At 38.8% G+C, this 23,557-nt stretch overlaps 1 protein-coding gene across 1 annotated transcript in view; it reads left to right on the top strand.

Moving 5' to 3' along the window:
- The first annotated feature begins 619 nt into the window (after positions 1–619).
- Positions 620–23,557, top strand: part of ATP13A5 (ATPase 13A5) — a 103,889-nt gene continuing 80,951 nt past the window's right edge. Inside the window, 6 exon segments of the mRNA XM_060149033.1 lie at positions 620–682; positions 16,353–16,526; positions 17,204–17,355; positions 17,560–17,625; positions 17,730–17,810; positions 23,460–23,529. Coding sequence (XP_060005016.1) covers positions 620–682; positions 16,353–16,526; positions 17,204–17,355; positions 17,560–17,625; positions 17,730–17,810; positions 23,460–23,529 — 606 coding nt within the window.

Here is a 23,557-nt window from a genome sequence, read left to right as displayed (position 1 = left end):
AGTCTGGAGGCACTCGCATCTAGCTCAGCAAATAAATACTAAGAATTAAAAAAAAAAAGGATAAGGCCTCCCTGGTGGCACAGTGGTTAAGAATCCGCCTGCCAATGCAGGGGACATGGGTGCGAGCCCTGGTCCGGGAAGATCCCACATGCCGCAGAGCAACTAAGCCCGTGCGCCACAACTACTGAGCCCATGTGCCACAACTACTGAAACCCGCATGCCTAGAAGCCCATGCTCCACAACAAGAGAAGCCACCGCAATGAGAAGCCCCCGCACACAGCAACAAAGAGTAGCCCCCGCTTGCCACAACCAGAGAAAAGCCTGCGCACAGCAATGAAGACCCAACGCAGCCAAAAATAAAATAAAATATATAAATTAAAAAAAAATAGCATCATTGCCTGCTAAAAAAAAAAAAAAAAAGGATAAATTAACAGACCAATCCTGTGACTGAGGAAAGTATTTCCTCTCTTTCCTTTGTAAGCCTAATAGGTAAGGCATGTGCTAAGAGATTTTAAAAGCTCCTGAGAACAGCAACGACAAGTAGTGATTGTTCTGAGTTCACAGAAGCCCCGGTGGTTTTGACATTTCCCCAAGGAATTAGCCGGGAGGTCCAGTTCAGATGGAGGAGGAAAGTAGGAAGGACCATCGGGCTTTGCTCAACCCAGGAGGAGAGAATGAACTGGTGAGTCTTCCCTTCTTTTTATTATAGTTTCTCAAAGTGCCTGACCCTGTGGGCTACTTGGGGTGATGCTGGCTTTAGGAACTGGAGAGGTTTAAGTCTGGTAAGTCTCCTGGAGATCCACGAGGCACACCTTTATAGTGGGGGACCTGCAGGGGCGAGAAAGTTGTGTCTTCTAGATGATGGCATTCTTGCCAGCCTCATGTGCATTGATTGGACCTGCGAAGCTCCCCTCAGCTATTTTGCAGAGTCATCGGTGTAACTCCCACAGGGCACTCACTGAGGTGTTCATCCTCATTATCTGGCACTCCATATAATTAGACAAATTCAGGCAAAAGCTGAAACACTTTTTTTAAAAAAATTCTTTTATCTTTAGTATATCTGAATAACTTGGTCTCAGAGTGCTTTGGGCTGAAATCATGCCTTACAAGAGCCAGGAGAGATTTTAAGCACCAAGTACTGAAGAAGGAACAGAGCGTGACCTGGGATTGAGCACACGTTAAAAAAAAAAGTTCTCATTTCTCCGATTCTTTTTTCACGCTGCCCCTACCACTTAACACAGATAAATCTTGAAAAATAATCATGAAAAACTTGAAAACTCCTGCAATAGCTCTTTGGTGCTGAGGAGTTTAGATTTATTATTTTATTTGATCCTCAGAACTCACAGAAGGAATTAATCCTATTTCATAGACAAGAAATCTGAGACTTGGGAGGTTAAGTAACTTGCCCAAGGTCCTCAGCCTCCAAGGGCCAGGCTGGGAAACCAGTTCACTCCTTCCCCCTCCACACCCCGTGCTGTTCACACTCTAGCTAGGCAATGAGAAAGGGAGATGAAGAAAAAGGGGGTATGGAAGAGAGAGGGCGCACTGGAGGGTGGAAAGGAACCCAGAGGACGTGGTTCATATATCAGAAAGGTATCAGTTACTTGACTGTTTTTTCTGGTTCCCCATGAGATCCATGGGAAATCCATACCCACTCTCTCCCCACCTACCCGCATTTGTGAACCTACAGAAAATAAGTGACTTCATGTATACCTGCACTGTCCAATAAGGCAACCACTGGCCACGTGTGGTTTTAGAGAAGTAGCTGGTTCCAACGGAAATGTGCTCTAGTGTTAAATACACAGAGGCTTTTGAAGACTTAATAAAAGCAACGTGTAAAATATATCATTAATAATTATACATTGAAATGACAATGTTTTGGATAGCTTGGGTAAAATAAAACATATTGTGAAAATTAACTTCACTTGCTTTTTTTTACTTCTTTAAAGTGGCTGCTGGGAAATTGAAATGACAAAGGGGGCTCACGTCGGTGGCGTACACTATTGTAACCCACTGATCTTGACAGTGGGACAGTGTTCTAAAATCCTTGGACTGAAGGGATGCAAAGACTTAAACCTACTCACCTGTGTTTACTACCGAACAACTCTGTGCCGGATCTAATCTTTTTTCAGCATGTCGACGAGTGTTCATGAAAATCTCTGGTTGCTCTTAATTCTTATCTAACTAGGTGTTGCTTTGGTGAAGTTTAGAGCCTCGTGTTTTCCGTCTCTTAACCATAGAAAGGGCGTGAGTATCAAAGGATTCCATAACAGATCAGGAGCCGCTTTTCTTCTTTTTTGTTGGTGATCAAATAGTTCTAGAGAAATCCACCAAAAAAACGTTGTTAGGACTCCCAGCTAGGCTTACCTCGTTGTTAGGGCATCCTGGTGAGGGGGACAGGCTATCGACCTCTCCATAAATCTTACTCAAGAGCTTAGGCAGAGAGCACAGATGGAAAACCTACTCGGGTGGATCAGGAAACTTGGTGAGGCAGGTAGGCTACAGGGGGTGACCCAGGTGCACAGCTGAGAGGATTTGCCACCTGCCTCGGGGCACTTGCTGTCCTATAAGTCACAGGCCCAGTGCTGTCAGATCTTTCAAGTTTGAAAAGGAAGCCAGAAATCTGTATGCTTATGTAAAATAGCCTTATTATAAACTTTGGAAAAAAATTCTTTTCTTTTCTTTTCTTTTTTAAGATAATCAGTGGGCCAAAGTCAAATTGGGCTTAGTCTAGTCCCAGCCTTTGGAAGCCTGTCAGTCCGTGGTTTTACGACCTCTCCTCACTTGCTCTTCCTTTCCTGAAGGTTCCCCATGGCCCCATCTGACTTCTTGCAGTCGTCAGTTCAAGGGAACAAGCACTGTGATGTGCGAGAGGGCGTGAGGTAGAAACCGTCTCCACGGGCGGTGAGGGTCTGCGAGATGAGCCATGCGCAGGCTTGGGTCATTTTGCTGAGCTCAGCACAGCAGAAGGCATGGCAGGAGCCTCCGCAGTTGAACCTTGCTGTATCAGCTTCTGTCCTCTGCCACCCCCAGCTCCTCCTGGGGGGGAGCGGCTTATACCTCCTGTGTCGGCACCGTGCTCAGTGCTTGACAAGCAATATTTCATGTCACCCGCACAACAGCCAATGTGATAGATGCCCTCACTGTACAGGCCTTGACTGTCCTTCCCAACCTCTCCCACCCTCCCACTCCCATCTGGCTCCAGGGGTCTCTTTTTCCTTCACGTGGCTTTTTCCTAAAAGTGTCTCCGTTCTTCTGCCCCGCGTTTCATCAGCCCCTCCATTCACAGTCAGCTTTTCTTGTCTCCTCCTGTGGTCCTCTCAGGACCCACAGACTCACTAACAGCCCACAGCATCCTTCACAGTCCCAGACCCTCAATGAGCCTGGAGCCTTCGGACTGTATAGCTCCTACCTAATGGAATGAAATTTGTTCTCAGGCAGGCCTGGGTTTAAATTCTGGTCCTGTTGGGTAAGTTATTTAACATCTCTGAGTTATTCGTAAAATGAGGATAGTAATACCTACCATTCAGAATTGTGGTGCGGATTAAACGAGGTAAGACACACTTTCCAAAAAAATCTTCCATTGTACAATATCGTAATAGGTATTTACTGTATAAAAAGTCTGCTTTTTCCCCCTAGCAGTTAGGTTTGAGAAATACTAGGTCAAACAGGCAAGCCAATAACAGCAGGCCCTCTCAGAGCCTGTAGTATACTGTGGTTCTTTGTGAATCTCCAAAAAGGGCATTACAGTGTGCTCTATTTCACACGTATGTATGTATCCATGGAATCCTTCCTGTGTGTGTTGGGCAGGGTGTACAGATACCCTCAAGACTACTGTTCCATGGAACAACCTTAGGAAAGCCTGGGATGTTTTCAATGAACGATTGGTATCATTTTAGCATTATTATTACTCTCCTCTATGAAAAAGGCATTGTGTCTCCCCACAGCCAGGCATGTCAGGAGGCACAGGACGTGCACAGCATCCTCTCTTTCGGAGTCCCCTCTGGCCATGCTTGCTGCATTTACTTTCCAGAGATCGTCTTGATTCTGCTCCTGAGACAGAAGTGCTGCGTGATTCGTACCTGTTGCCAATCCCAACCATTCCATCGGGGCTCCCCTCTGCACAGATGCCCACCACACTAGTGTCAAAATCACAAGTGGGAGCAGTCCCAAAGGCAAAAAGACAGCAGATCTTAGTCAAGGTTCCACTGCTGACTGGGGGGCTGCGGACACCTTTTGGGACCTTGTTAGTTGCCTAAGAATGACATCAATTACCCCTTCTGATTCACAGGGTTTGCGAGGGTCACATAGGAAGGATGGAAAATGCTATGAAAGTATGAAGGGTAGATTTACATGCAAGGAGTCAGGAGTTGTCCTGTGGCTTTAAAAATTACAGAAATACAAATAAGTGAAATTGATGCTGAGAATACTTCCCCTGCCTCTGATTAAACTTGGGGAATGATAATTGTTTGAGGTCTACCATTTCAAAAAGAGTATGTGAAGAGTTGTTAAGAAAAATCAGGAGTTTTGAACATCTGAATTATTTTAAACACTGTCACATTCTCCTCATCTTCCATTCAAGGAAAAACAAAACAAAACTCAAGGGACTAAAACTGAAAATTAAAAAGTGAGCTTGATTGTCTCTTTCCTCTGTTTAGTCACCATTTATATTAACAGATTGGGTGACAGCAAGTTTATCTCAACTTCAATTGACACCTCACTACGAGGGAGAGAGAACACTATAGATGGCAGAATCAAGATTCAAAAAGTTCTCTAGGGACTTTCTTGGTGGTCCAGTGGTTAGGACTCCATGCTTTCACTGCAGGGGGCATGGGTCTAATCCCTTGTTGGGGAATTAAGATGCCGCGTGCCACGCAGTGCAGACAAACAAAAAAGTTCTCTAGGCTGGATTGTAGGGGAGAAGTTGGCAAGATGCAGTGCAACAGGCCTCATTATTGAGTTTTTGTCTTAAGTTATTAGAAAAATACAAGGTGAGGGGATCAATGACTTGGGCTTAGCTATGCATGGAAAAGTACTTTATTTGGTTATGCCTGGATTTTAGTTGCCTATATGATATAACTATAAAAAAAGTCCTTGGATATCTTGTTGGAGTTTGTTCTGCAGAATAGAGGAAATAAATCCTGCTATAATTTATGTAAGAACTGTTTAAAAGACATTGGAAATAGTTCCCCAAAGAACAATCACAGTGGTTGTCTTCCAATAGTTAAGTGGCTGTTGTGGAGAACAGGGTAGAGGTTGGTAGAGTCCAGCCTGATCTATTTTCCTTATGGAAGAACTTCCTAATCACCTGTGGTGGCAGAATCTTAGCATGACACCCCTCCAGTGAGCTTTGCCTTTGTATTATCCCCTCTGGTTGAGTGTGGGTGGCACCCAAAAGTATGATGAGCTCTAATTCCTGTGATTATGTTATGTTGTATGGCAAAAAGGGATGTACAAATAATAAATGCTGGAGAAGGTATACAGAAAAGGAAACCCTCTTAAACTGTTGGTGGAAATGTAAACTGGTGTAGTCACTGTGGAAAACAGTATGGAGGTTCCTTAAAAAATGAAAAATAGAGTTACCATATGATCCAGCAATACCACTCCTGGGCATATATCTGGAAAAGATGAAAACTCTAATTAAAAAAAATACATGCACCCCAATGTTCACAGCAGCAGTATTTACAATCACCAAGATATGGAAACAACCCAAGTGCCTCTCAACAGATGACTGGCTTAGGAAGATATGGGATATATATATATACACAATGCAGTATTCCTCAGCCATGAAAAAGAATGAAACATTGCCACTTGCAGCAACATGGATGGACCTAGAGAATATACTAAATGAAATGTCAGACAGAGAAATACAAATATTATATGATATCACTTATGTGTGGAATCCTAAAAAAAATAATAGAAATGAATCTATATATAAAACAGGTACAGACATAGAAAATAAGCGTATGGTTACCAAAGGGGAGAAGGAGGGAGGGAAGGACAAGTTAGGAGTATGGGATTAACAAGATACTATACATAAAACAGATAAGCAACAAGGATTTACTGTATAACACAGGGAATTATATTCAGTATCTTGTAATAACTTAAATATAATCTGAAAACAAATAACTGAATCACTTTTCTGTATACCTGAAACTAACACAATCTTGTAAATCAACTAAATTTCAATTTAAAAAAAAGAGAGAGAGAATCTGGATGGGCCTGACCTAATCAGGAGAGCCGAGAAAAGAAACTGGGCCCTTCCTGAAGTCAGAGAGATTTAAAGCATGAGAGGGATTTGATGCAAGGGAGGTTTTCCATTGTATCTTTGAAGATGGAAGGTTCAGTGTAGCAAGGAGCTCTGAGTGTTCTCTGAGAACTGAGAACTGAGAGTAACTTCTGGCTGACAACCAGCAAGAGAATGGAGACCTCTGTAGAACAGAGGTCTCTCACTGCCACAGCAGTGAGAGGCCCGCGTACCGCCAAAAAAAAAAAAACACAAAAAACGATTACATGGTTTAAAGATTTAAAAAAAAAAAAAAGATTACATGGTTTAAAGATGTTTTTTAAAAAAAAAGATTACGTGGCTGTCGGCAGGATTCAGTGGCTTGTAGCTTAATAAATTAAAGTGTTGTCTGGACTGTGCTCCTTCTGGAGATCAAGGACTTCCTTCAAGATGACATGGTTTAGGGGCTTCCCTGGTGACACAGTGGTTGAGAGTCCTCCTGCCGATGCAGGGGACACGGGTTCATGCCCCGGTCCGGGAAGATCCCACATGCCGTGGAGCGGCTGGGCCCGTAAGCCATGGCCGCTGAGCCTGCACGTCCGGAGCCTGTGCTCCGCAACGGGAGAGGCCACAACAGTGAGAGGCCTGAGTATCGCAAAAAAAAAAAAAAACAGACAATAGGTGTTCATCTGTGAAAGATGGTGTACAGCTATTTTTTCCCAAAAGATAAATTTGAACCAAATAATTCCTGAGACATTCCTCCTGTTTAGTGATGCTCTTGCTCCACAAATAACTTTTAACAGAACATGCCATGTTGCCCCATCCATGCCTTTGACGTAGGGCAAAGTTTGGTTCTAGAAATTGTCCCTGCTAGCCAGCCCATGTGCCTCATTCCCTTTTGATGTACTTTCAGCGCTCTGTCGCCATTAGCCTCATCAAACAAAGGTCCTCAGCTGCACTTGTACTTCCAGGAACACGACGTGATAGCACTTTTGCTATAGTAGTCCTGGCTGACTTTATGAGCGTGGTTACAGCTGAGTGTGACAGTATGTGCATCTCTTTGGCACTGGATTTTGATTCACACTTCTAAAGACGGAATGGCTTTACTTACTCCGGAAAGAGCTAACACACCATTGTAAAGCAATTATACTCCAATAAAGATGTTTTAAAAAAAAAACATAAGGGGGATATTTAAGAGGTTAAGCTATTTCAGTACTTATTTTAAACTTTTTTTTAAACAAAACATTTTTTTAAATTTATTCATTTATTTTTGGCTGTGTTGGGTCTTCATTGCTGTGCGCAGGCTTTCGCTAGTTGCGGCGAGCGGGAGGCCAGCCAGCGGAGGCTACTCTTCGCTGCAGTGCACAGGCTTCTCGTTGTGGCTTGCGAAGCATGGGCTTTACGCACGCGGGCTTCAGTAGTTGTGGTACGTGGGCTCAGTAGTTGTGGCTCGTGGGGTCTAGAGCGCAGGCTCAGTAGTGTGGCACACGGGCTTAGTTGCTCCGCGGCATGTGGGATCTTCCCAGGCCAGGGCTCGAACCTGTGTCCCCTGCATTGGCAGGCGGATACTTATCCACTGCACCACCAGGACAGTCCCTATTTTAAACTTCTTCAAGGCTCAGTGTCTTTTTTATTTTTCTAGTTTGTCAACATGTCTACATTTTATTTTATTTTATTTTGGGGAGGGTGGCAAAGATTTTTATTATTTATTATTTATTTATTTATTGAAGTGAAGTTGATTTACAAAGTTGTGTTAGGTTCAGGTGTACAGCAAAGTGATTCATTTATACATATATATCTATTTTTTTTCAGATTCTTTTCCCTTATATGTTATTACAAAATATTTATTTAGTTCCCTTGTTGGTTATCTATTTTATAAATAGTAGTGTGTGTATGTTAATCCCAAACTCCTAACTTATCCACCCCCCCGCCAAGACTCAGTTTCTTTGATCTACAAATAATAACTTACAAATATTATTAATAATAATAACTATTTCAATACATGATAATGTCTATTTCATAGGATTCTTGGAAAGATTAAATGACACCTAAGCAAATGTCCAGAAAGGTTAGTTCTTATTGCCAAATGCAGACAAAGTGAAAGTACTCGTGACATTTTATCCTTACTCAAAAGGCACTTCATGGCATGAATGCAGGGAAAATACAGGAAACTATAATTAACAACATTTGGCAAGTAGTGATAACTAACACAAATTACTACATGTGACTAAACCAGTAATAGAAGGTTGAGGAACAATACCACACCAACATGATTCATTACCTAGAGACAATATTATCCTAACATTAAAGAAAAGAACTTTAAAACATGGCAGAGTTAGAGATAAGAGAGCATTTTAAGAATATCCTTCCATTTAACACATAAAAGAACACAATTTGGCATGTCTAGATAAAGACAGCAAAGGGTAGATTGTGAATAATAAATAGAAACTCGGTGCTGTGATTGTTGTTTTAAAAAAAGAAGATAAAACATGATGAATTCTAGCATCATACGAGGACTCAGAGATATTATCTCCTTGGCCATGATTCAAAGGACTAAAAGTTTGAGGATTATACAGAAAGAGATAACTTACTCTAAAACTATTGGAACATTCTCACTCATGGAAAACCCTAACATGTCACAGCAAAACGCTGGCATTGCCATCCACAGGAGAAAATTGAAGTACTGAGAGTTATTTATGTGATATCTTGGTTGAGTAAATCAATTTACAACTTTGAGCTGTGAGAATCTGGTTTGAGGAAGTAAAAGTGTTATGAAAGTAACCCAAAATACCCATTCCAAAAAATCTGAATCACTACTGTGTCTTTGCATGGTGGGTATGCAACAGATATTCCAGATGGATAAACACGTGAATGGTGAACATAAGAATAAGATGATTTACAAAAGCTGAAAAAGACCTGTTTACAAGACTAGTGGTTCATAAATGTTACTGCTCCAGAGGCAATAAAAATTCCAGAACAAAGACAGGAGGAGACCCTAGGAGGTGATTCCATAAGACTAAGAGGATCCCACCAAAAGGGAATTTGGTGAGGAAACCATGCTTAGATGAAAATGGGCCCTGTAATTCTCCTTTCCTGAAGAACATGACCAATCCTAGCTCTGTCTCTGATTGCAGCTGTGAGAACTACCTATAAAGAAAAGAAAGAAAAAACATGTTTTTTTAAATGCCCTTTCTGTGCTAGTACTTCATGTATGTTCTCATTGAATCCCTATGAGCTAGTTACTCAGATATCAATTTTAAAGCTGAGGAAACTGAGGCTCAGCTAAGTAAACGTATAAAAGGTCACATTACATAAGCATCAGAGGATGCTGTGTCACACTGTTTACCTCCTATGCAAGTGAAGGATGGCTGTACTGGTGTGTGTGTGCGCTTGAGTGTGCTCGTGTATATAGTTACTACATCTGTTAATCATTTAATTAGTTTGGTGTTTATCTTAAAGCCTTTTTCCTAGTTTCACATATTACAAAGGTGAGCAGTTTTCTTTTGGACCTGCATTTGACTTCAGTTTTGACAATTTGTGCTCAGTGGGAAAAGCAAAAATTCCATTTAAGCCATTGGATCAATCACTTTCAGAAACACAACTTATGGCTTTGGCAAATAATATTTAGCTCTAAATATTGCCTGTGATCAAATCATTTCACAGTGAGTCCAATGGGACTAGCCACTTTTAATCCACTGAACTTTTGTTGTAAATTAACCAAGCTAGTATTTACTCTCAACATATACTGAGTGTTCAAAATGTTTCAGGAACTGTGTTAAATGCTTTGCATGCATGATCACATTAGTTTCTCACAACAACCCTAGAAAAATAGTTAATGCTCTTATTTCCATTTATGAAGGAGGAAATTGAGTCAACAGAAGTAAAGTGGATTACCCAAGGTCAGATATCTGGTTAAGTGGTAGAGGCATGATTTGAACTTGGTTTTCTCACGCCATATTCCAAGCTTTTAACTGTGACGTCAGACTACTTCCGCTGTGTTTTACAACCAGCCACATTTTTCACATGAGGAATCTAAAGTTCAGTGAATGAAATCATTTACCCAGATCACATTAACTGGCAAGTGATGGACCAAGAAATAGAAGTGAGAGCTTCTAGAAGGCAATGGGGTGGGCTATAAAGAACAGAGGCTCTGCTGACAGACCTGGATAGGGCTCTAAATTGTGACCTTAGGGAACAACCTCTGTCAAAAGGCATGTGCAAATTTCAGTTACTCCTAATCCAAGCTGCTTCCTCCATATTCTGGTCCTAGAAAAAGACAATTAAGGCTGTGTTACCTCTCCTGTTATCTGGAATACAGAATTCTAGTGGGGAACAAAAAAGCGAGGGAACATTACTGCTTAGAGAGAATACAATTCAAGTCTATGTGAAGATGGGCACAACCTCTGTGCTATTCAACTCCACTAATAGGTGGCAGATCTGGGGTCCTCACCCTGTGGAACACAGCCCGTTTCCATTACCATCCTTGACTCAGTGTATTGCAACTCAAAACTGAAGGAGTCACCTCTCTCCTCCTTTGGATGAACCTATTATCAGACCACTGCTAACCGTGACAGAGCACTTCCTTTGTGCTCAACACCTTACACTTCTTGTTTAATCTTCACAACTATTCCTCCAGGTGTGTGTTATTAATATCCCCTAAGTACAGAGATGGAAACTGAGACTTAGAGACGTTAAGTCCTGAGGTCACATAGCTAATAGGTGGCAAAACTCACTTTATTGCTACGAGCCACGTATAATGGGGTTGAGATTCTGATGCTCTCACTCCTGTTCCCAGTATCTTTACATTTACAAGACCTCTGGATTCTACTTATCTTCCTCTTATGGCACACATATTGTTCCTGGCTCTCTCCTCTACCCTGCATTTCTTAATGGATTTTACCAGAGGTAAATCAATATTTAGGAGAAATCTGAATGACTCTCACTGCATCAGAAGAATAATCATCTAGAACAATCAAATTATACTTGAGATTAATCGGTCAAATGGAAACATGATAAACTCGAATCACATAAACATTGACAAGCCAATTGGGAGTAGATTGAAAGAGTACCAAATAAAGTAGTGATTCTTTTATCCTAAACCTCAAGTCCCATATCTAGCCACATAAACTCTGGGAAAACTGAGAAATGATAGAAAGGACTTTTACCAAGATTTATGAGGCCAGTTTATCAAAGAAGCAAAAACATTGCTTCTACTCGTCTTTGCTCAAGGAGCTACTTATTTCTGAAAGTTACTCTGACATTAACAAGGTCTTTTATATCTATCTATCATCTATCTATCTATCTATCTATCTATCTATCTATCTACTATCTGCTATCTAGGTTTACTATCTACTCACTTATTTTTTAACAGATAGGGAAAAAAAACCTGTTGATATTTTGATTGAGCCGTCCCCGGCCATAAGCGATGTCTTTCACAGAAATTTATCTTGGTTACAGGGATGTGATTTTATCTCTGCTCCTATGTATGTCAGCACTTCCCAATCAACCACACCAGGAGGCAGCTACTGTATTCCCAGGTCACCAAACCTCCTATTTCCAATAGAAATCCCCTTCTCTGGTCTTTTTCTTTTTTCAATCACTTTTCAAATTTTGCTGCCATTTTCTCTTTCTCAATCCAATCTCACTGAAGTAATTAAAGTAACTTCCGCCTGCTTGGAACAATATCTAATAACAAACTCCACTTTTATTTTATTTTTATTGACATATATAATACAGTGTATATAATACACTGTATATATATAATATTTTATTGTCAATATTTTATGTCAATATTTTATATCAATATTATGACAATATTTATTGTCAATATTATGACAATAATATTATAATTTTATGTCAATATTATGACAATATTTATTGTCAATATTTTATGTCAATATTTTATTGACATATATAATACAGTGTATTATATATTATATAATAAAGTACACTGATTTTAAGTGTACAGTTCTATGACCTCTATCAACACTTGGTTAAATGGGATTGCTAATGGTTAGTCCTCAAACTTTATCTCTCCATTTATTTAGATATTTGCTCTCAGCAATAATATGTAGTTTTTAATTTAGAGGTCCTGTGCAACTTTGTTAGAACTATTACAAGATAATTGATTTTTTCCCTTGATAGTATTGCAAATGATATTTAACTTTATTTTCAAATTGTTTGTTACTAGTATATACAAATACAATTAGTTTTTCTGTATTGACTCAATATCCAGCGACCTTGATAAATTCACTTATTAACTCTAATAATTTGTTTGTACATTCTTTTCATTTCTTCATGTACATAATCACATTATATACTCATAAAAAGAGTTTTACTTCTTTTTTCCCCAAGGTTATTGAGATATAATTGACATATAACAATGTGTAAGTTTAAAGTATACAACGTGTTGATTAGATACACTTAAATATTGTGAAATGATTACCACCATAGCGTTAGCAAACACCTCCATCACCTCACATAGTCACCACTTCTTTTTTGTAGTGAGAACTTTAAGACTTATTGTCTTAGCAACTTTCAAGTATATAATACAGTCTTGTTACTTTTCATTTTCCAATTATTGTAAACATTATTTCTTTTTCTTGCCTTACTGCACTGGTTAAGACTTCCAATACTATAGTGGATATTAGTGGTGATTGTTGATAACCTTATTTTGCTTGTGATCTCAGGAGAGGCCTATATTTTATCATTAAGCATGATGTTAGCTGAAAGATGTTCCTATCTCTTGTTAGGTTGCTGAGAGGTTTCTTTCTGTTTTTTCTTAATGTATTGGTGTTGAATTTTATGAAAGTTTCTCTGTATCTATTGAGATCACCTTATAATTTTCCTCCTGAAAGTTAACATACCAAATACAGTGATTTTCAAGTCCTTGTAATCCTAGAATAAATTCCATTTGGTAATGATGTATCACCTTTTTAATATATCACTGAGTTAGTTAGATGATATATTTCAGGATTATTTCATCCATGTTTCTGACAGATCTTAGCTTGTAATTTTCCTTTCTTGTAACATACCTATCAGATTTTGGTATCTGAGTATGCTCGCCTCATAAAATGACTTGGGAGCATTCCCACCTCTATTTATGAAAGAGTTTGTGAAAGATTGGTATCATTTTTACCTTAAATATTTGAAAGGATTCACAACCCATCTGGGCTTGAAGTTTGTTTTTTAGTTTTTTTCTCTTTTTTTTTGGTAGAAAGGCTTTTAGCTACACATTCATTTTCTTTTATAACCTTAAAAATACTCAGATTTATTTGAGTTTATCAATTTTATTAACCTCACAAAGTATAAATTTGGCATTATTGTCTCTATTGTATGTCTGCTTTCTATTTTATTCATTTCTCTTCTTATCTTTATTTCCTTCCTTATGTGTTAAAATCTTCAATGATGAGAGCGAATTTAAATTCTATCAATTATGCTTTATAAGTTTTGAAACTATGCTTACAGGTACACAAAAATTTAAGATTGTTATGTCTCTCTGTTGAATGGATCTTTGTCCTTCTTTTTCTCATAATATTTCTTTTCTTAGAGTCTATTTTGTCTGATATTAATATAGCTATACTGATTTTCTTTTGTTAGTCTTTGCATGATATATTTCTCCCTTCTTTATCCTTATAATCTATCTGCTTCTTTATATTTAAAGTGTGTCTCTTGTAAACAGCATATAGTAGATCTTCTTTTATTATGTAGTCTGACAATCTTTGCTTTCAGTCACAGAATTAAGGCCATTTACATTTAATGGAATTACTGGTATAGTTGGGTTAAAGTTCATAATGTTGCTATTTGTTTTCCATCTACTTTATCTGTTCTATGTTCTTTCCTTCACTTAGCATTATATCATATAATGTCCCATAACTCTACATTGAGTTCATACATTTTGTTTTTAATGGCCCCACAATAGCCCATTGTTTTGACCCACATCTTATTGAATGATTAGCTATCATTTATTTCTTCTAATAATTTTGCTATTACAGATAATGCTGTGCTGAACATCTTTATATACATCACTTTCCACTTTCTGTATTATTTCCTTTGGGTATATTTTTTAGTGCAGAATTACTGATTCAAGGGATAGAAACATCTTTATAATTCTCAGTACAATTTGTCACCTTGCTTTCCCTAAAGAATTACTCCAGTTTATAAGGTTGTTAGCAGTGTGTAGCTATAGTGATTTCATTGCAGTCTTGATAGCATTGTGAGTTCCTTTTTGAATAAAAAAAAAAGTATGGAAAAGACCTGAAGGGGAATCAGAATTATGATTACCAATGCCACTGCTGTGTGTAAGTAAACAGAAAAAAGGAAAGCCATTTTCCTGAAATGTGTTCATTTCAGCTACAAGCTGGACTAAAATTCCAACTGTTCTGCTTCTATTTTGCACACACCTTGGCTTTGGCAATAGCCCCTGTAAATAACTTTGTAAAAGAATGCATATTTATGACATAATATGTGAACTGGCATATACTTTTTATTTGAGTCTAATAAACCTAGAATTCACAAATAAAACCAAAACAGGCTTACAGAATCAGAGGAAAGAGAGGAGAGAGAAAGGAGATCCAACTGAAAATATGCTTAAAAGCACAGTGAACACATGTTTCTAAGTTACATTTAAATCTTATCATGAATAATCTCCAAATAGAGTGGCAGCATCACTAAACTTAACGGTCATTGTTTCCCCAGGTAGGTGATTGTGTTGAGGAGTAGTGGAAAGGAACTCTTAACATTTTAATTACTTTGCAGAACACTTAAGGTGACATTATCTCATTTGAGCACAAGTACCCTGTAAGGCACATATTTCTAATTGTTTTGTAGAAGAGGAAATTGGGATTCCCTAGAGGTGAAATGATTTACCTAAGTTCACATAGTTGAAAACTAGCAGAGTGGTGACTCAAACTTATGTCTTAGCTTCTTAAGCCTGTGACCTTTTCAATATGTCTAAGGGTTACTTTCAACAACTGTTATTGAAATGTTAATCTACCACAGAGTTCTTTATTAGAAAATATTAATGAAAATGACCATAGTGAAGATGAAAACTTTTCCAAAGAATTAAGACAAGAGATTTATTATAGCATGATCTAAACTGGCATAAAATTCAGGAGATTCCATCACTGAAAGTGCTATAGAAACTCAGTAAAATCCTATCTTCTTGACATTATAGCCCTATGATCTGGACCCGGGATTTCAGTCTTAGAACACACACACACACACACACACACACACACACACACACACACACACACACACTCACACACACACACACAAAATAACACCAGAAAGTAAAATAATGGTAGAGTAACAATGTCATTCATACTCAGGAGCCCTCTGGGTCTTCACACTAAATATCTAGTTTTTGAAATTTAAAAAACAATGCTGTGAAACTTCATTGTAGGAGATGGAAACTAAAAATTACCTTTGATTAAGCAAATCTATTGTTTTTGGCTAGTTATCTTCCCCTAAAACCACATCTCAAGTCTTTACTCAATTCATGACAAACATTAACTAGCCTATTATTAAAAATAGAAATATTTCAGCATGTTACTCTCAGGGTAAATACCTATAAGCTGTCTTTTGAAAGTTTTTCATGTCCACAAATAATCTCATAATTTATATTGCCCTACTGTTTTAGAAATCAGTACACTTATGCACACTCTCAATCCGTCTTAATCATATTATTATAAAACAAATCTGAATCTGAATAAAGCAAGATATATAAGTATGGATCACATTGGTCATAATTTTATCATCTTCCTCCAGTAACTTCACATTAATAATTTTTTTAAAAACCTTATATCTAAAAGAAGTAAATATGATCCAAAACATGAAGTATTTTATAAATCTGAGGTGACTCTTATAAGTATTTAGAACCAAATAAGTCTGTCCATTCCTTGCTCCTAATGTTTTAGTTCCATGTGCCAAGGTAGCAAAATGAGTCCTTCCTGGAATTTTTTAAATTATATCAGCTGACAGCTGTATGCAATCAATCTGATTCAACCAGCCAAAACTAGATTTCTTTCTCAACCAACCCCTGAATGTAACGTTTGTGTGTCTTGGAACAGAATGAGTTTTTATGCGGGAAAAAAATAGAGTAAATCTTTTATTTACTCTCCAGGAGGTATTTGGTTACCAGACCCAGAATCTACGCAGAGCTCTCTGCCTCATAACATCCGTGCTGACCTGTGGGGTCCTTCTCCTGTTATTCTACTAGAAGCCGCAGTGGAGGGTATGGGCCAACTGTATCCCATGCTCCTTGCAAGAAGCAGAAACTATTTTGCTAAGGACAACGGTGCGTGTCCTTCTGTGTTGCATCTATTGCACAGCCTGTGATGGCCAGCATTGCAGAGTGGATCCTCCTCTATTTAAGTTTCCCTGTCCACAAATAGGAGATGGCAAAACTATCTCTGCCGTCTCTTTGCTGTGTCTTATTTTGACTCAGGAATGAAGGGCATTTCATCCACATCAGCCTGGAGAAATTTCTACCATGTCAGGCTCATTGTGAGAGCCCTTAGCCATTACATGAGCAGTGGCTGTCCATGTTATAAGTCTTAAAGACATAACATGGGCATGATTGTTCAGTTTTTCAGAAATATGTATTTTGAGGAAATTATACATTTTAAACATCAAGGTGTGATTTTAAGATAGCTGGAAACAATTTTCTAGATATAAAGTTTCTTGCAAAGTGTATCTTTCTCTTTATTCCCTAGCACAGTGGTTCTTAAAATTTAGTCCAAATCAGAATTACCTGGAAGGATCTTTAAAACAGAGACTGCTGAATATTGGATCCAGTAGGTTTGGGGTGAGGCTGAGAACCTGCATTTGTAGCAGGTTCCAAGATAATGCTGATGCTCTTATCTGCAGCTCAAACTTTGGGAACAACTGGTCTACCACTTGGTAGGTATTTGGTTGATTGAGTGCTTTATTGAACAACATTGGAGAATTTATGGGCTGGATTTTCTTCTCTAGGATGAATTTCAAAGACATATGAGGAAGAAGGTAATCTGCCTCTACTTATCCACACTGAAGTTTCCTGTAAGCAAGAACCCAGAAGAACCCCTGCTGGCTGACTACCACTCTGTCATAAACCAAGCCATACTGAAGCCAGAATTAAAAGTAAGTGATTTTAAGAGTACAATGTTATGGCATGTTTTTGTTACAAGAAAATAATGTATTTATTGGATGAAAGTTCTGAAAATCACACTGCTGGGCTGGGAATTACAGCTACGTATCAAGGAAAGTGAGAGCTGCATGTAATAGACAACCGTCACCTCCCCTGATGGGTGAATGACAACTTTTCTATTACATTTGTAATTGCATTTGCAATGTATCCAAGTGCAGAAAATCAGGTATGTTTGGAACCACTTGGAGAAGAGGTTTCAGAAAGTTGGGTAAGTCCGAATTTTCCTCAGCACTCATCAGGATCTACGGGAAGAACACTGATTTGTTAAGTACCATGAACTGAAGTACGGTTCCTGTCCTGACCACACCCTAGGTTGCTGGAAGATAACAGCACCTGCTACAACATCCATCATACGTTTGGACTGGGTCTGACCGGTGGAGAACAAGAGGTCAGGTGGGGTTTGTGGTACTCCTGGAGTAAACTCTGCCAGCAGAAATGGAGATACCACATCGCTTATGATCAGTGAATTGTTGGCATAATGTTTCATCAGCTTCATATAACCCCAGCTCATTTACTGGCATCAGAGAGATGTCGTAACTTATTCTCATCTTAGGCACACTAATTAAAAAGAAAAGACCGAAAGAACAGTACAAGCAAATAACATTTGATCTTTTCTCTCAGGATTATAGAACAGTATTCTCTGTGTTGTCTTTTCTTTCCTCAAAAAATCTTGAGTCATTTCATAAACATCAGCATCTTAATCCTCCAAATCCTCTGAGAGACAGAAAGACAATATGATGATTGCATTTTACTATGGAGAACCAGCCCTGGAGAGAAGGATTTTGTTTGCTCAGTTAATTGTGTCATTCACCACTGTTATTTACAGAACCTAGAACAGTGCCTGATTCATGGTAGAAGCTCAATAGATATGTGTGGAAGGAATGAATAAGTAAATGCATTCATTGATCTGTGAACTAAACTCTAATATGCCAGGCGTTTCACAAGGCACAAGGGACCTAAGGATAAATAAAACTTAGTCATCGTCTCAGAGACATTAACTGACTGGAAGGAAAGAGAGACAAAGAATAGTGGTACAATTATGAGAATGAGATCTATAGATGCCAATAGATTAGAAAATCATAGTATAATAGTAGCACAGGAAATTCTTAGGCTCCTTGTTAACTCACAGTGACCTAGAGTCCCTGCTTCCCTCATCTGTAATTTGAAATGGCGAATCCTGGTGACTGAAAGTAAACCATTGCAAGCCTTCCCAGGAATCTTAATAATCACCTTCATTTCTTGCCCAGTTTTAGGGACAAGAAGAAGGATGTGCCTGACCATCTTCACAGTTAGTCAGAAACAAAAATTCTCAAGCTAAGAAGTAATCTTGTACTTAAAATACAGGTTCTTGGGTTCTCCTCCATAATTCTGATTTAGTAGGTAGAAGCTGGGGTGGTGGTAAGAAAAGAAACTGCATTTTTAGCAAGCACCCCCATAATTTGTATTCACACCAAGCCTGCGAGCTACTGATCTGTTATTGTTTTCAAGTCTTCCCTCTGACTGAACGCTATGCAAAATGAACCAGGCATCTAGATTATGACAATATTACAAAGTGCCTTAGAGATGGTATCATTATATAAGATTTCAGATACAATGCTTAAAACACTGAAATACAAGAAGTTTTCAAAGTCATTAAAAACATATTGCTTTAATAGCATTAAGCACAGGACATTTAAAGGATTGATCCATTTAGGAAATCTAGTTGATAAATATAGATATACTCTGCCTAGGAAACCGTTTCCACAGGAAAGATTTCCCATCGTGTAGCTACCTCATGTTTGTCCTTATTTATCAAGTGCCAATCTTTAGTAAACATCATACATAATTAAATTTAAATCTGGTCCACACAGTAAAGAACTTGACAATCTAATAAGCAAGACACAGAATATAGTTTCCCAAATATGAAGACTAGAGGAGACAATCTACTTAGAATCATAGAGCCACATTTTATTTTGTGGGTTTTTCTCTTTGGAGAGTAAAGAAAGCAAGTAGAATATGGAGCATTCCCCCGCTCCCCCACCAGTTTTCCCTTTTATATTTTAGTGTAAGACTAAATGCTTTTTTCAAAAATTTATTGTGATTGATTAGTTGGTTGAATGACAGCTTATCAATTTCCTAAATCAATTCGAGCTTGCTTGCAGGAAAAGCAAGGACTCAGTAAAAGAAATAAAGGAAGAGGGATACACAGAAATCTCTGATCATAAAAAGCCACAAAATCTAAACACAACTTCCTCTTTCAGGCTTCATAGCAGCAAGGCAAAGAGAAAATGCACAGATGTTCATAGTCTCACTTTCCTGTAGCAAAAAGCAAATCAAGACATCAGCTGTGATAATTTTACTCTGGAGAGAAATTGCCAGAGGGCATCAGGAAGAAAGCAGGAAAATTATTCCAGGAGGTTCCCTGCCCCTACCTTCATTCATTCATGAACCGAACACAACTTCGCATCTTAGTGCCTGTCCCAGACAAGTCCATAGACACTTGGGGTAATTCTCTTACCGCAGGGACACAGGGCCCTATGGAAAATACACACTTACCTCATCCCTCATTCATCCAAGCTGTCTTCCTATTAGGACAGTTTTTAAGTTGAGTGACCCTTCATCTTTTCACTTAGCCCACCTTTATTTAGCTTATTTACCTTTGCCTCCTTTATTAGCCTCCTGAAGGAGAACTTTCTGGCAGTAGAGATCTAGGCACGTCCTAATCAGGGGTTAGCTCCAGACCAATTGCCTTGTTGGTAACCCAGAACTCCAGAAGAAAAAAATTTTGGTGGCTAAGGTTTGCTAATGTCTCTAATGGGAATACTCCAACCATGGCTGATTTCAGTGTGACATTGCTGAATGTGGAGCTGTGAAAGTGATACTCATAATTGGCTTGGTGATTCTGCAGGACCAAACTTAATTCTCAACACTTGTCACGCCACTGAGAAAAAAGGCATGCCTGTTAGTACCAGAGGAAAGAAATCTGAGTGACAGCAGCAAAAGAGGGTGGATTTGCCATCAACGCTTCAGCTCCAAGCTGGTGGAAGCTGTTCCAGGAGAAGAGAGAGAGAAAAGAAGCAAGAGGAAGGCGGGGGAGAGAGAAAGAGATTTAGGGCTGCTACGAAACCCTTTTCTCTTACTCGTCAGGTCTTGTGGGAAGCAAACGTCAGAAAAGAAATTGTGCCTATAGACCATGACCTTTTCCCCTTGGAAAGCTCCATCCTTAGAATACAGCCCACATATAGATACTCACCCATCAGATCAGTTCTTTGAGAAAAGAACAAGGAAGGTTTGGTTGGAGTAGAAGAGACAGGCTTTACTCATTCTTCTGGAATCCAATGAGATTGTCTCAAATCTTAGCGTTTGGTTAGAAGTCAATAATTTATGTAAAAATATAACCCATGGTTCTATGGCTCTGAATCCACTCAAAGTATAAAATCACTTAACTCTAAGGCCTTGTTTCAGAGCAAAACCTTATGGCAGCGCGAGTAAGCCTAAGTCCTGGGTCTCTCTGGAGATCCTGGGATTTCTCCATCCCCACCTACCCCAAGATGCCCTCCTGGTCCTCTGCTTTCTGGATCTTCATGCCTGGGAATGCTCCAGGCACTTTCCCCAAAATCTGATGAGAAGCATCTCACTTAGCTCACATATAGGGCTTGAAACCCTGCAAGAACTTGAGGTTATCTGAAAATGTGCTTTAGGAAATGAAATAGACAGGTCACAGATAAGAACTAATGTGAAAAAAGAAAATCATTTTGTCATTTGTAAAACGGATCCTCTCTGTACAAATTATAAAGTATAGAAGCAGGTTCAAGTACTGCTAAAATAGGGAATGTTTCCCCCAAAAGCAGTTTCTCAAAACATGCCTATCTTGTTATTATTATTATTTTTTAATGGGAAGGCTCTAAGACCAACATACATGTTATACTCTACAACCATACCCAAATCCCAGAAATTGGGTACCGTTTCTATGCATCTGTGAATTTCTTAGCTCTCCCTTCCTTTAGAAAGTGGGTATGTTAGGGGAGTGAGGGATTAGCCAGCAAAATCACCTGGGAACTTTTTTCAAACTCTAATAAACCCGCTCCCTAAAATTTCCACATTTCATAGAAATGGGTCATGCCAGAATCCTCAGGCTTAGTCTTAACTGTTTGGAAAACTACAGGCCTCCCTCCCTGCCAAGGACTCTATGGGTGGCTTATCAGAATGGAAGCCGAGCCGTCACATGCAGTTTGAAGATGCTCACCAGTGATTCTGACATGCTCCTCCTGCCTCTTTGAGGACCCCCAGCCTAGTCTTCACCATCTGGAGCCGAAAGGGCCTAGCAAAAAACATATTCTCAACAATTATTTGGTGAACAAATTGATAAATGGATGAATGAATGAACAAATCATCACATTGAAAAGAGATAGAGACCATCGCCAAAGAAAATATTCCTAGTCATTCATGCTTGGTTTTTCAGAAATACCTTCCAGCAGGTTTACTAATATCTCATGGTTGCAAGAAACCTCAGTGCTCCCTCAAGCACAGCTCCTAGCCAGTGCAGAGATGCCCTTCATAACTTCCCCTGTTAAGAAATCCTTCCATCTCTTTGGAGAGGGACCTTCTACGTCCGAAGCAATTATGCCCCTAATGAATGGTTCTGAATATTAGGCAAGTCTACTTAATTTCATTCTGACTATTTAGTTTTGTGAGGCCACCTGGAATAATTCTAGGGCTTCTTTTTCCCCTGCCAGCTCGTCAGATTTCTAAAGTCAGGGCATGTCATCTCCTTTGTTCCTTGGAACTTTGCTCATGTGACCCAGCTTCAAACCTCATATTCCTTCCGGTTGCTCAGCCATTGGTCACTGTCCCTGAAAATTCTGCTTGGCCTGTGCTGAGATTGAGATGAGTACACAATTCCCTAAACATGCAATACTTTTTGGCAAGAGACAGTGGAATAGATGAAGTAGCAAGGGGCATGCCTGTCTGTGATTCAAACATGGCTGTCAACTGAAAAAAGAACGCACAACCTAAAAGTTGAGAATTATGTTTATTTGGCGGACATTCTGAGGACTTCAAGTCAGTGAGACAGGACTCTCAGGTCTCATGGAGGTCCATGCATGTTGCTGCAAATGGCATTATTTCATTCTTTTTTAATGGCTGAGTAATATTCCATTGTATACATGTACCACATCTTTTGGACTATTGTGATGATCAAATGAGAGAATCTTTTGTAAGAACTTTGTAAATTGTAAATTGCTATGCAAACACGAAGGCTTCTTTTTTTAAATTTTTATTTTATATTGGAGTATAGTTTATGTACAATGTTGTGTTAGTTTCAGGCATACAGCAAAGTGATTTAGTTATACATGTACATATATCTATTCTTTTTCAGATTCTTTTCCCATATAGGTTATTACAGAGTATTGAGTAGAGTTCCCTGTGCTATACAATAGATCCTCACTGATTTTCTATTTTATATATAATAGTGTGCATATGTTAATAGTGTGCATATGTTAATCCCAACCTCTTAATTTATCCCTCCCTGAGGGCTTCTTATTGTAATGTACATATGTGTGGATTTACAAGTTGTTAGCCGTGAGGACCATATACCATCTTGCACTTCATTGGCTCATTCCTTCATGTATTCATTGAGTTCATATGCTAAGGACCTGTCCTAGGTGTTGGAGATACCAAGGTAAGATAGACATGATCTCCAACATCAAGGGCAGTCTAGAATGCCTGAGAATTCTAGGAATATCTTCGTATCTGTGTCTTTTTAGCTGCTCTTAGAATATAATCAAATTATTTTTTAAAAAAAACTCAAAATGCCTAATTTCATTTTGATTCTTGAGTTGTACTGTACTTAAGATATATTTTAACCAGAAAAACAACTTTATCCATCATGTACTAACTTTCATTTAAAAATATATTAGTATTTTGAGATTGGCACGTTAATTTTTGATTGAAGACAAAAAGTCCCTAAAGGGTAGAGAAGGGACTCCTGCTTAGAGTGGTCTGTACTCACTTATTAATATGAGCATGTAGCTGTGACACTAATAGATGATCAATCTCCTACAGAAGATTAGTGTGGGGGTCAAATGCCATTGAGGTTGAACTCCAACCCACGTGGAAGCTGCTTGTTAAACAGGTAACTGTTTTCGTTTATTTTTGAAAAT

This window comes from Lagenorhynchus albirostris, chromosome 5 (genome assembly GCF_949774975.1).
Source record: "Lagenorhynchus albirostris chromosome 5, mLagAlb1.1, whole genome shotgun sequence".
NCBI classification, from domain to species: domain Eukaryota; kingdom Metazoa; phylum Chordata; class Mammalia; order Artiodactyla; family Delphinidae; genus Lagenorhynchus; species Lagenorhynchus albirostris.
The sequence above is the reverse complement of the archived record's forward strand: the minus strand, read 5'-3'. Positions and strand labels throughout refer to the sequence as shown.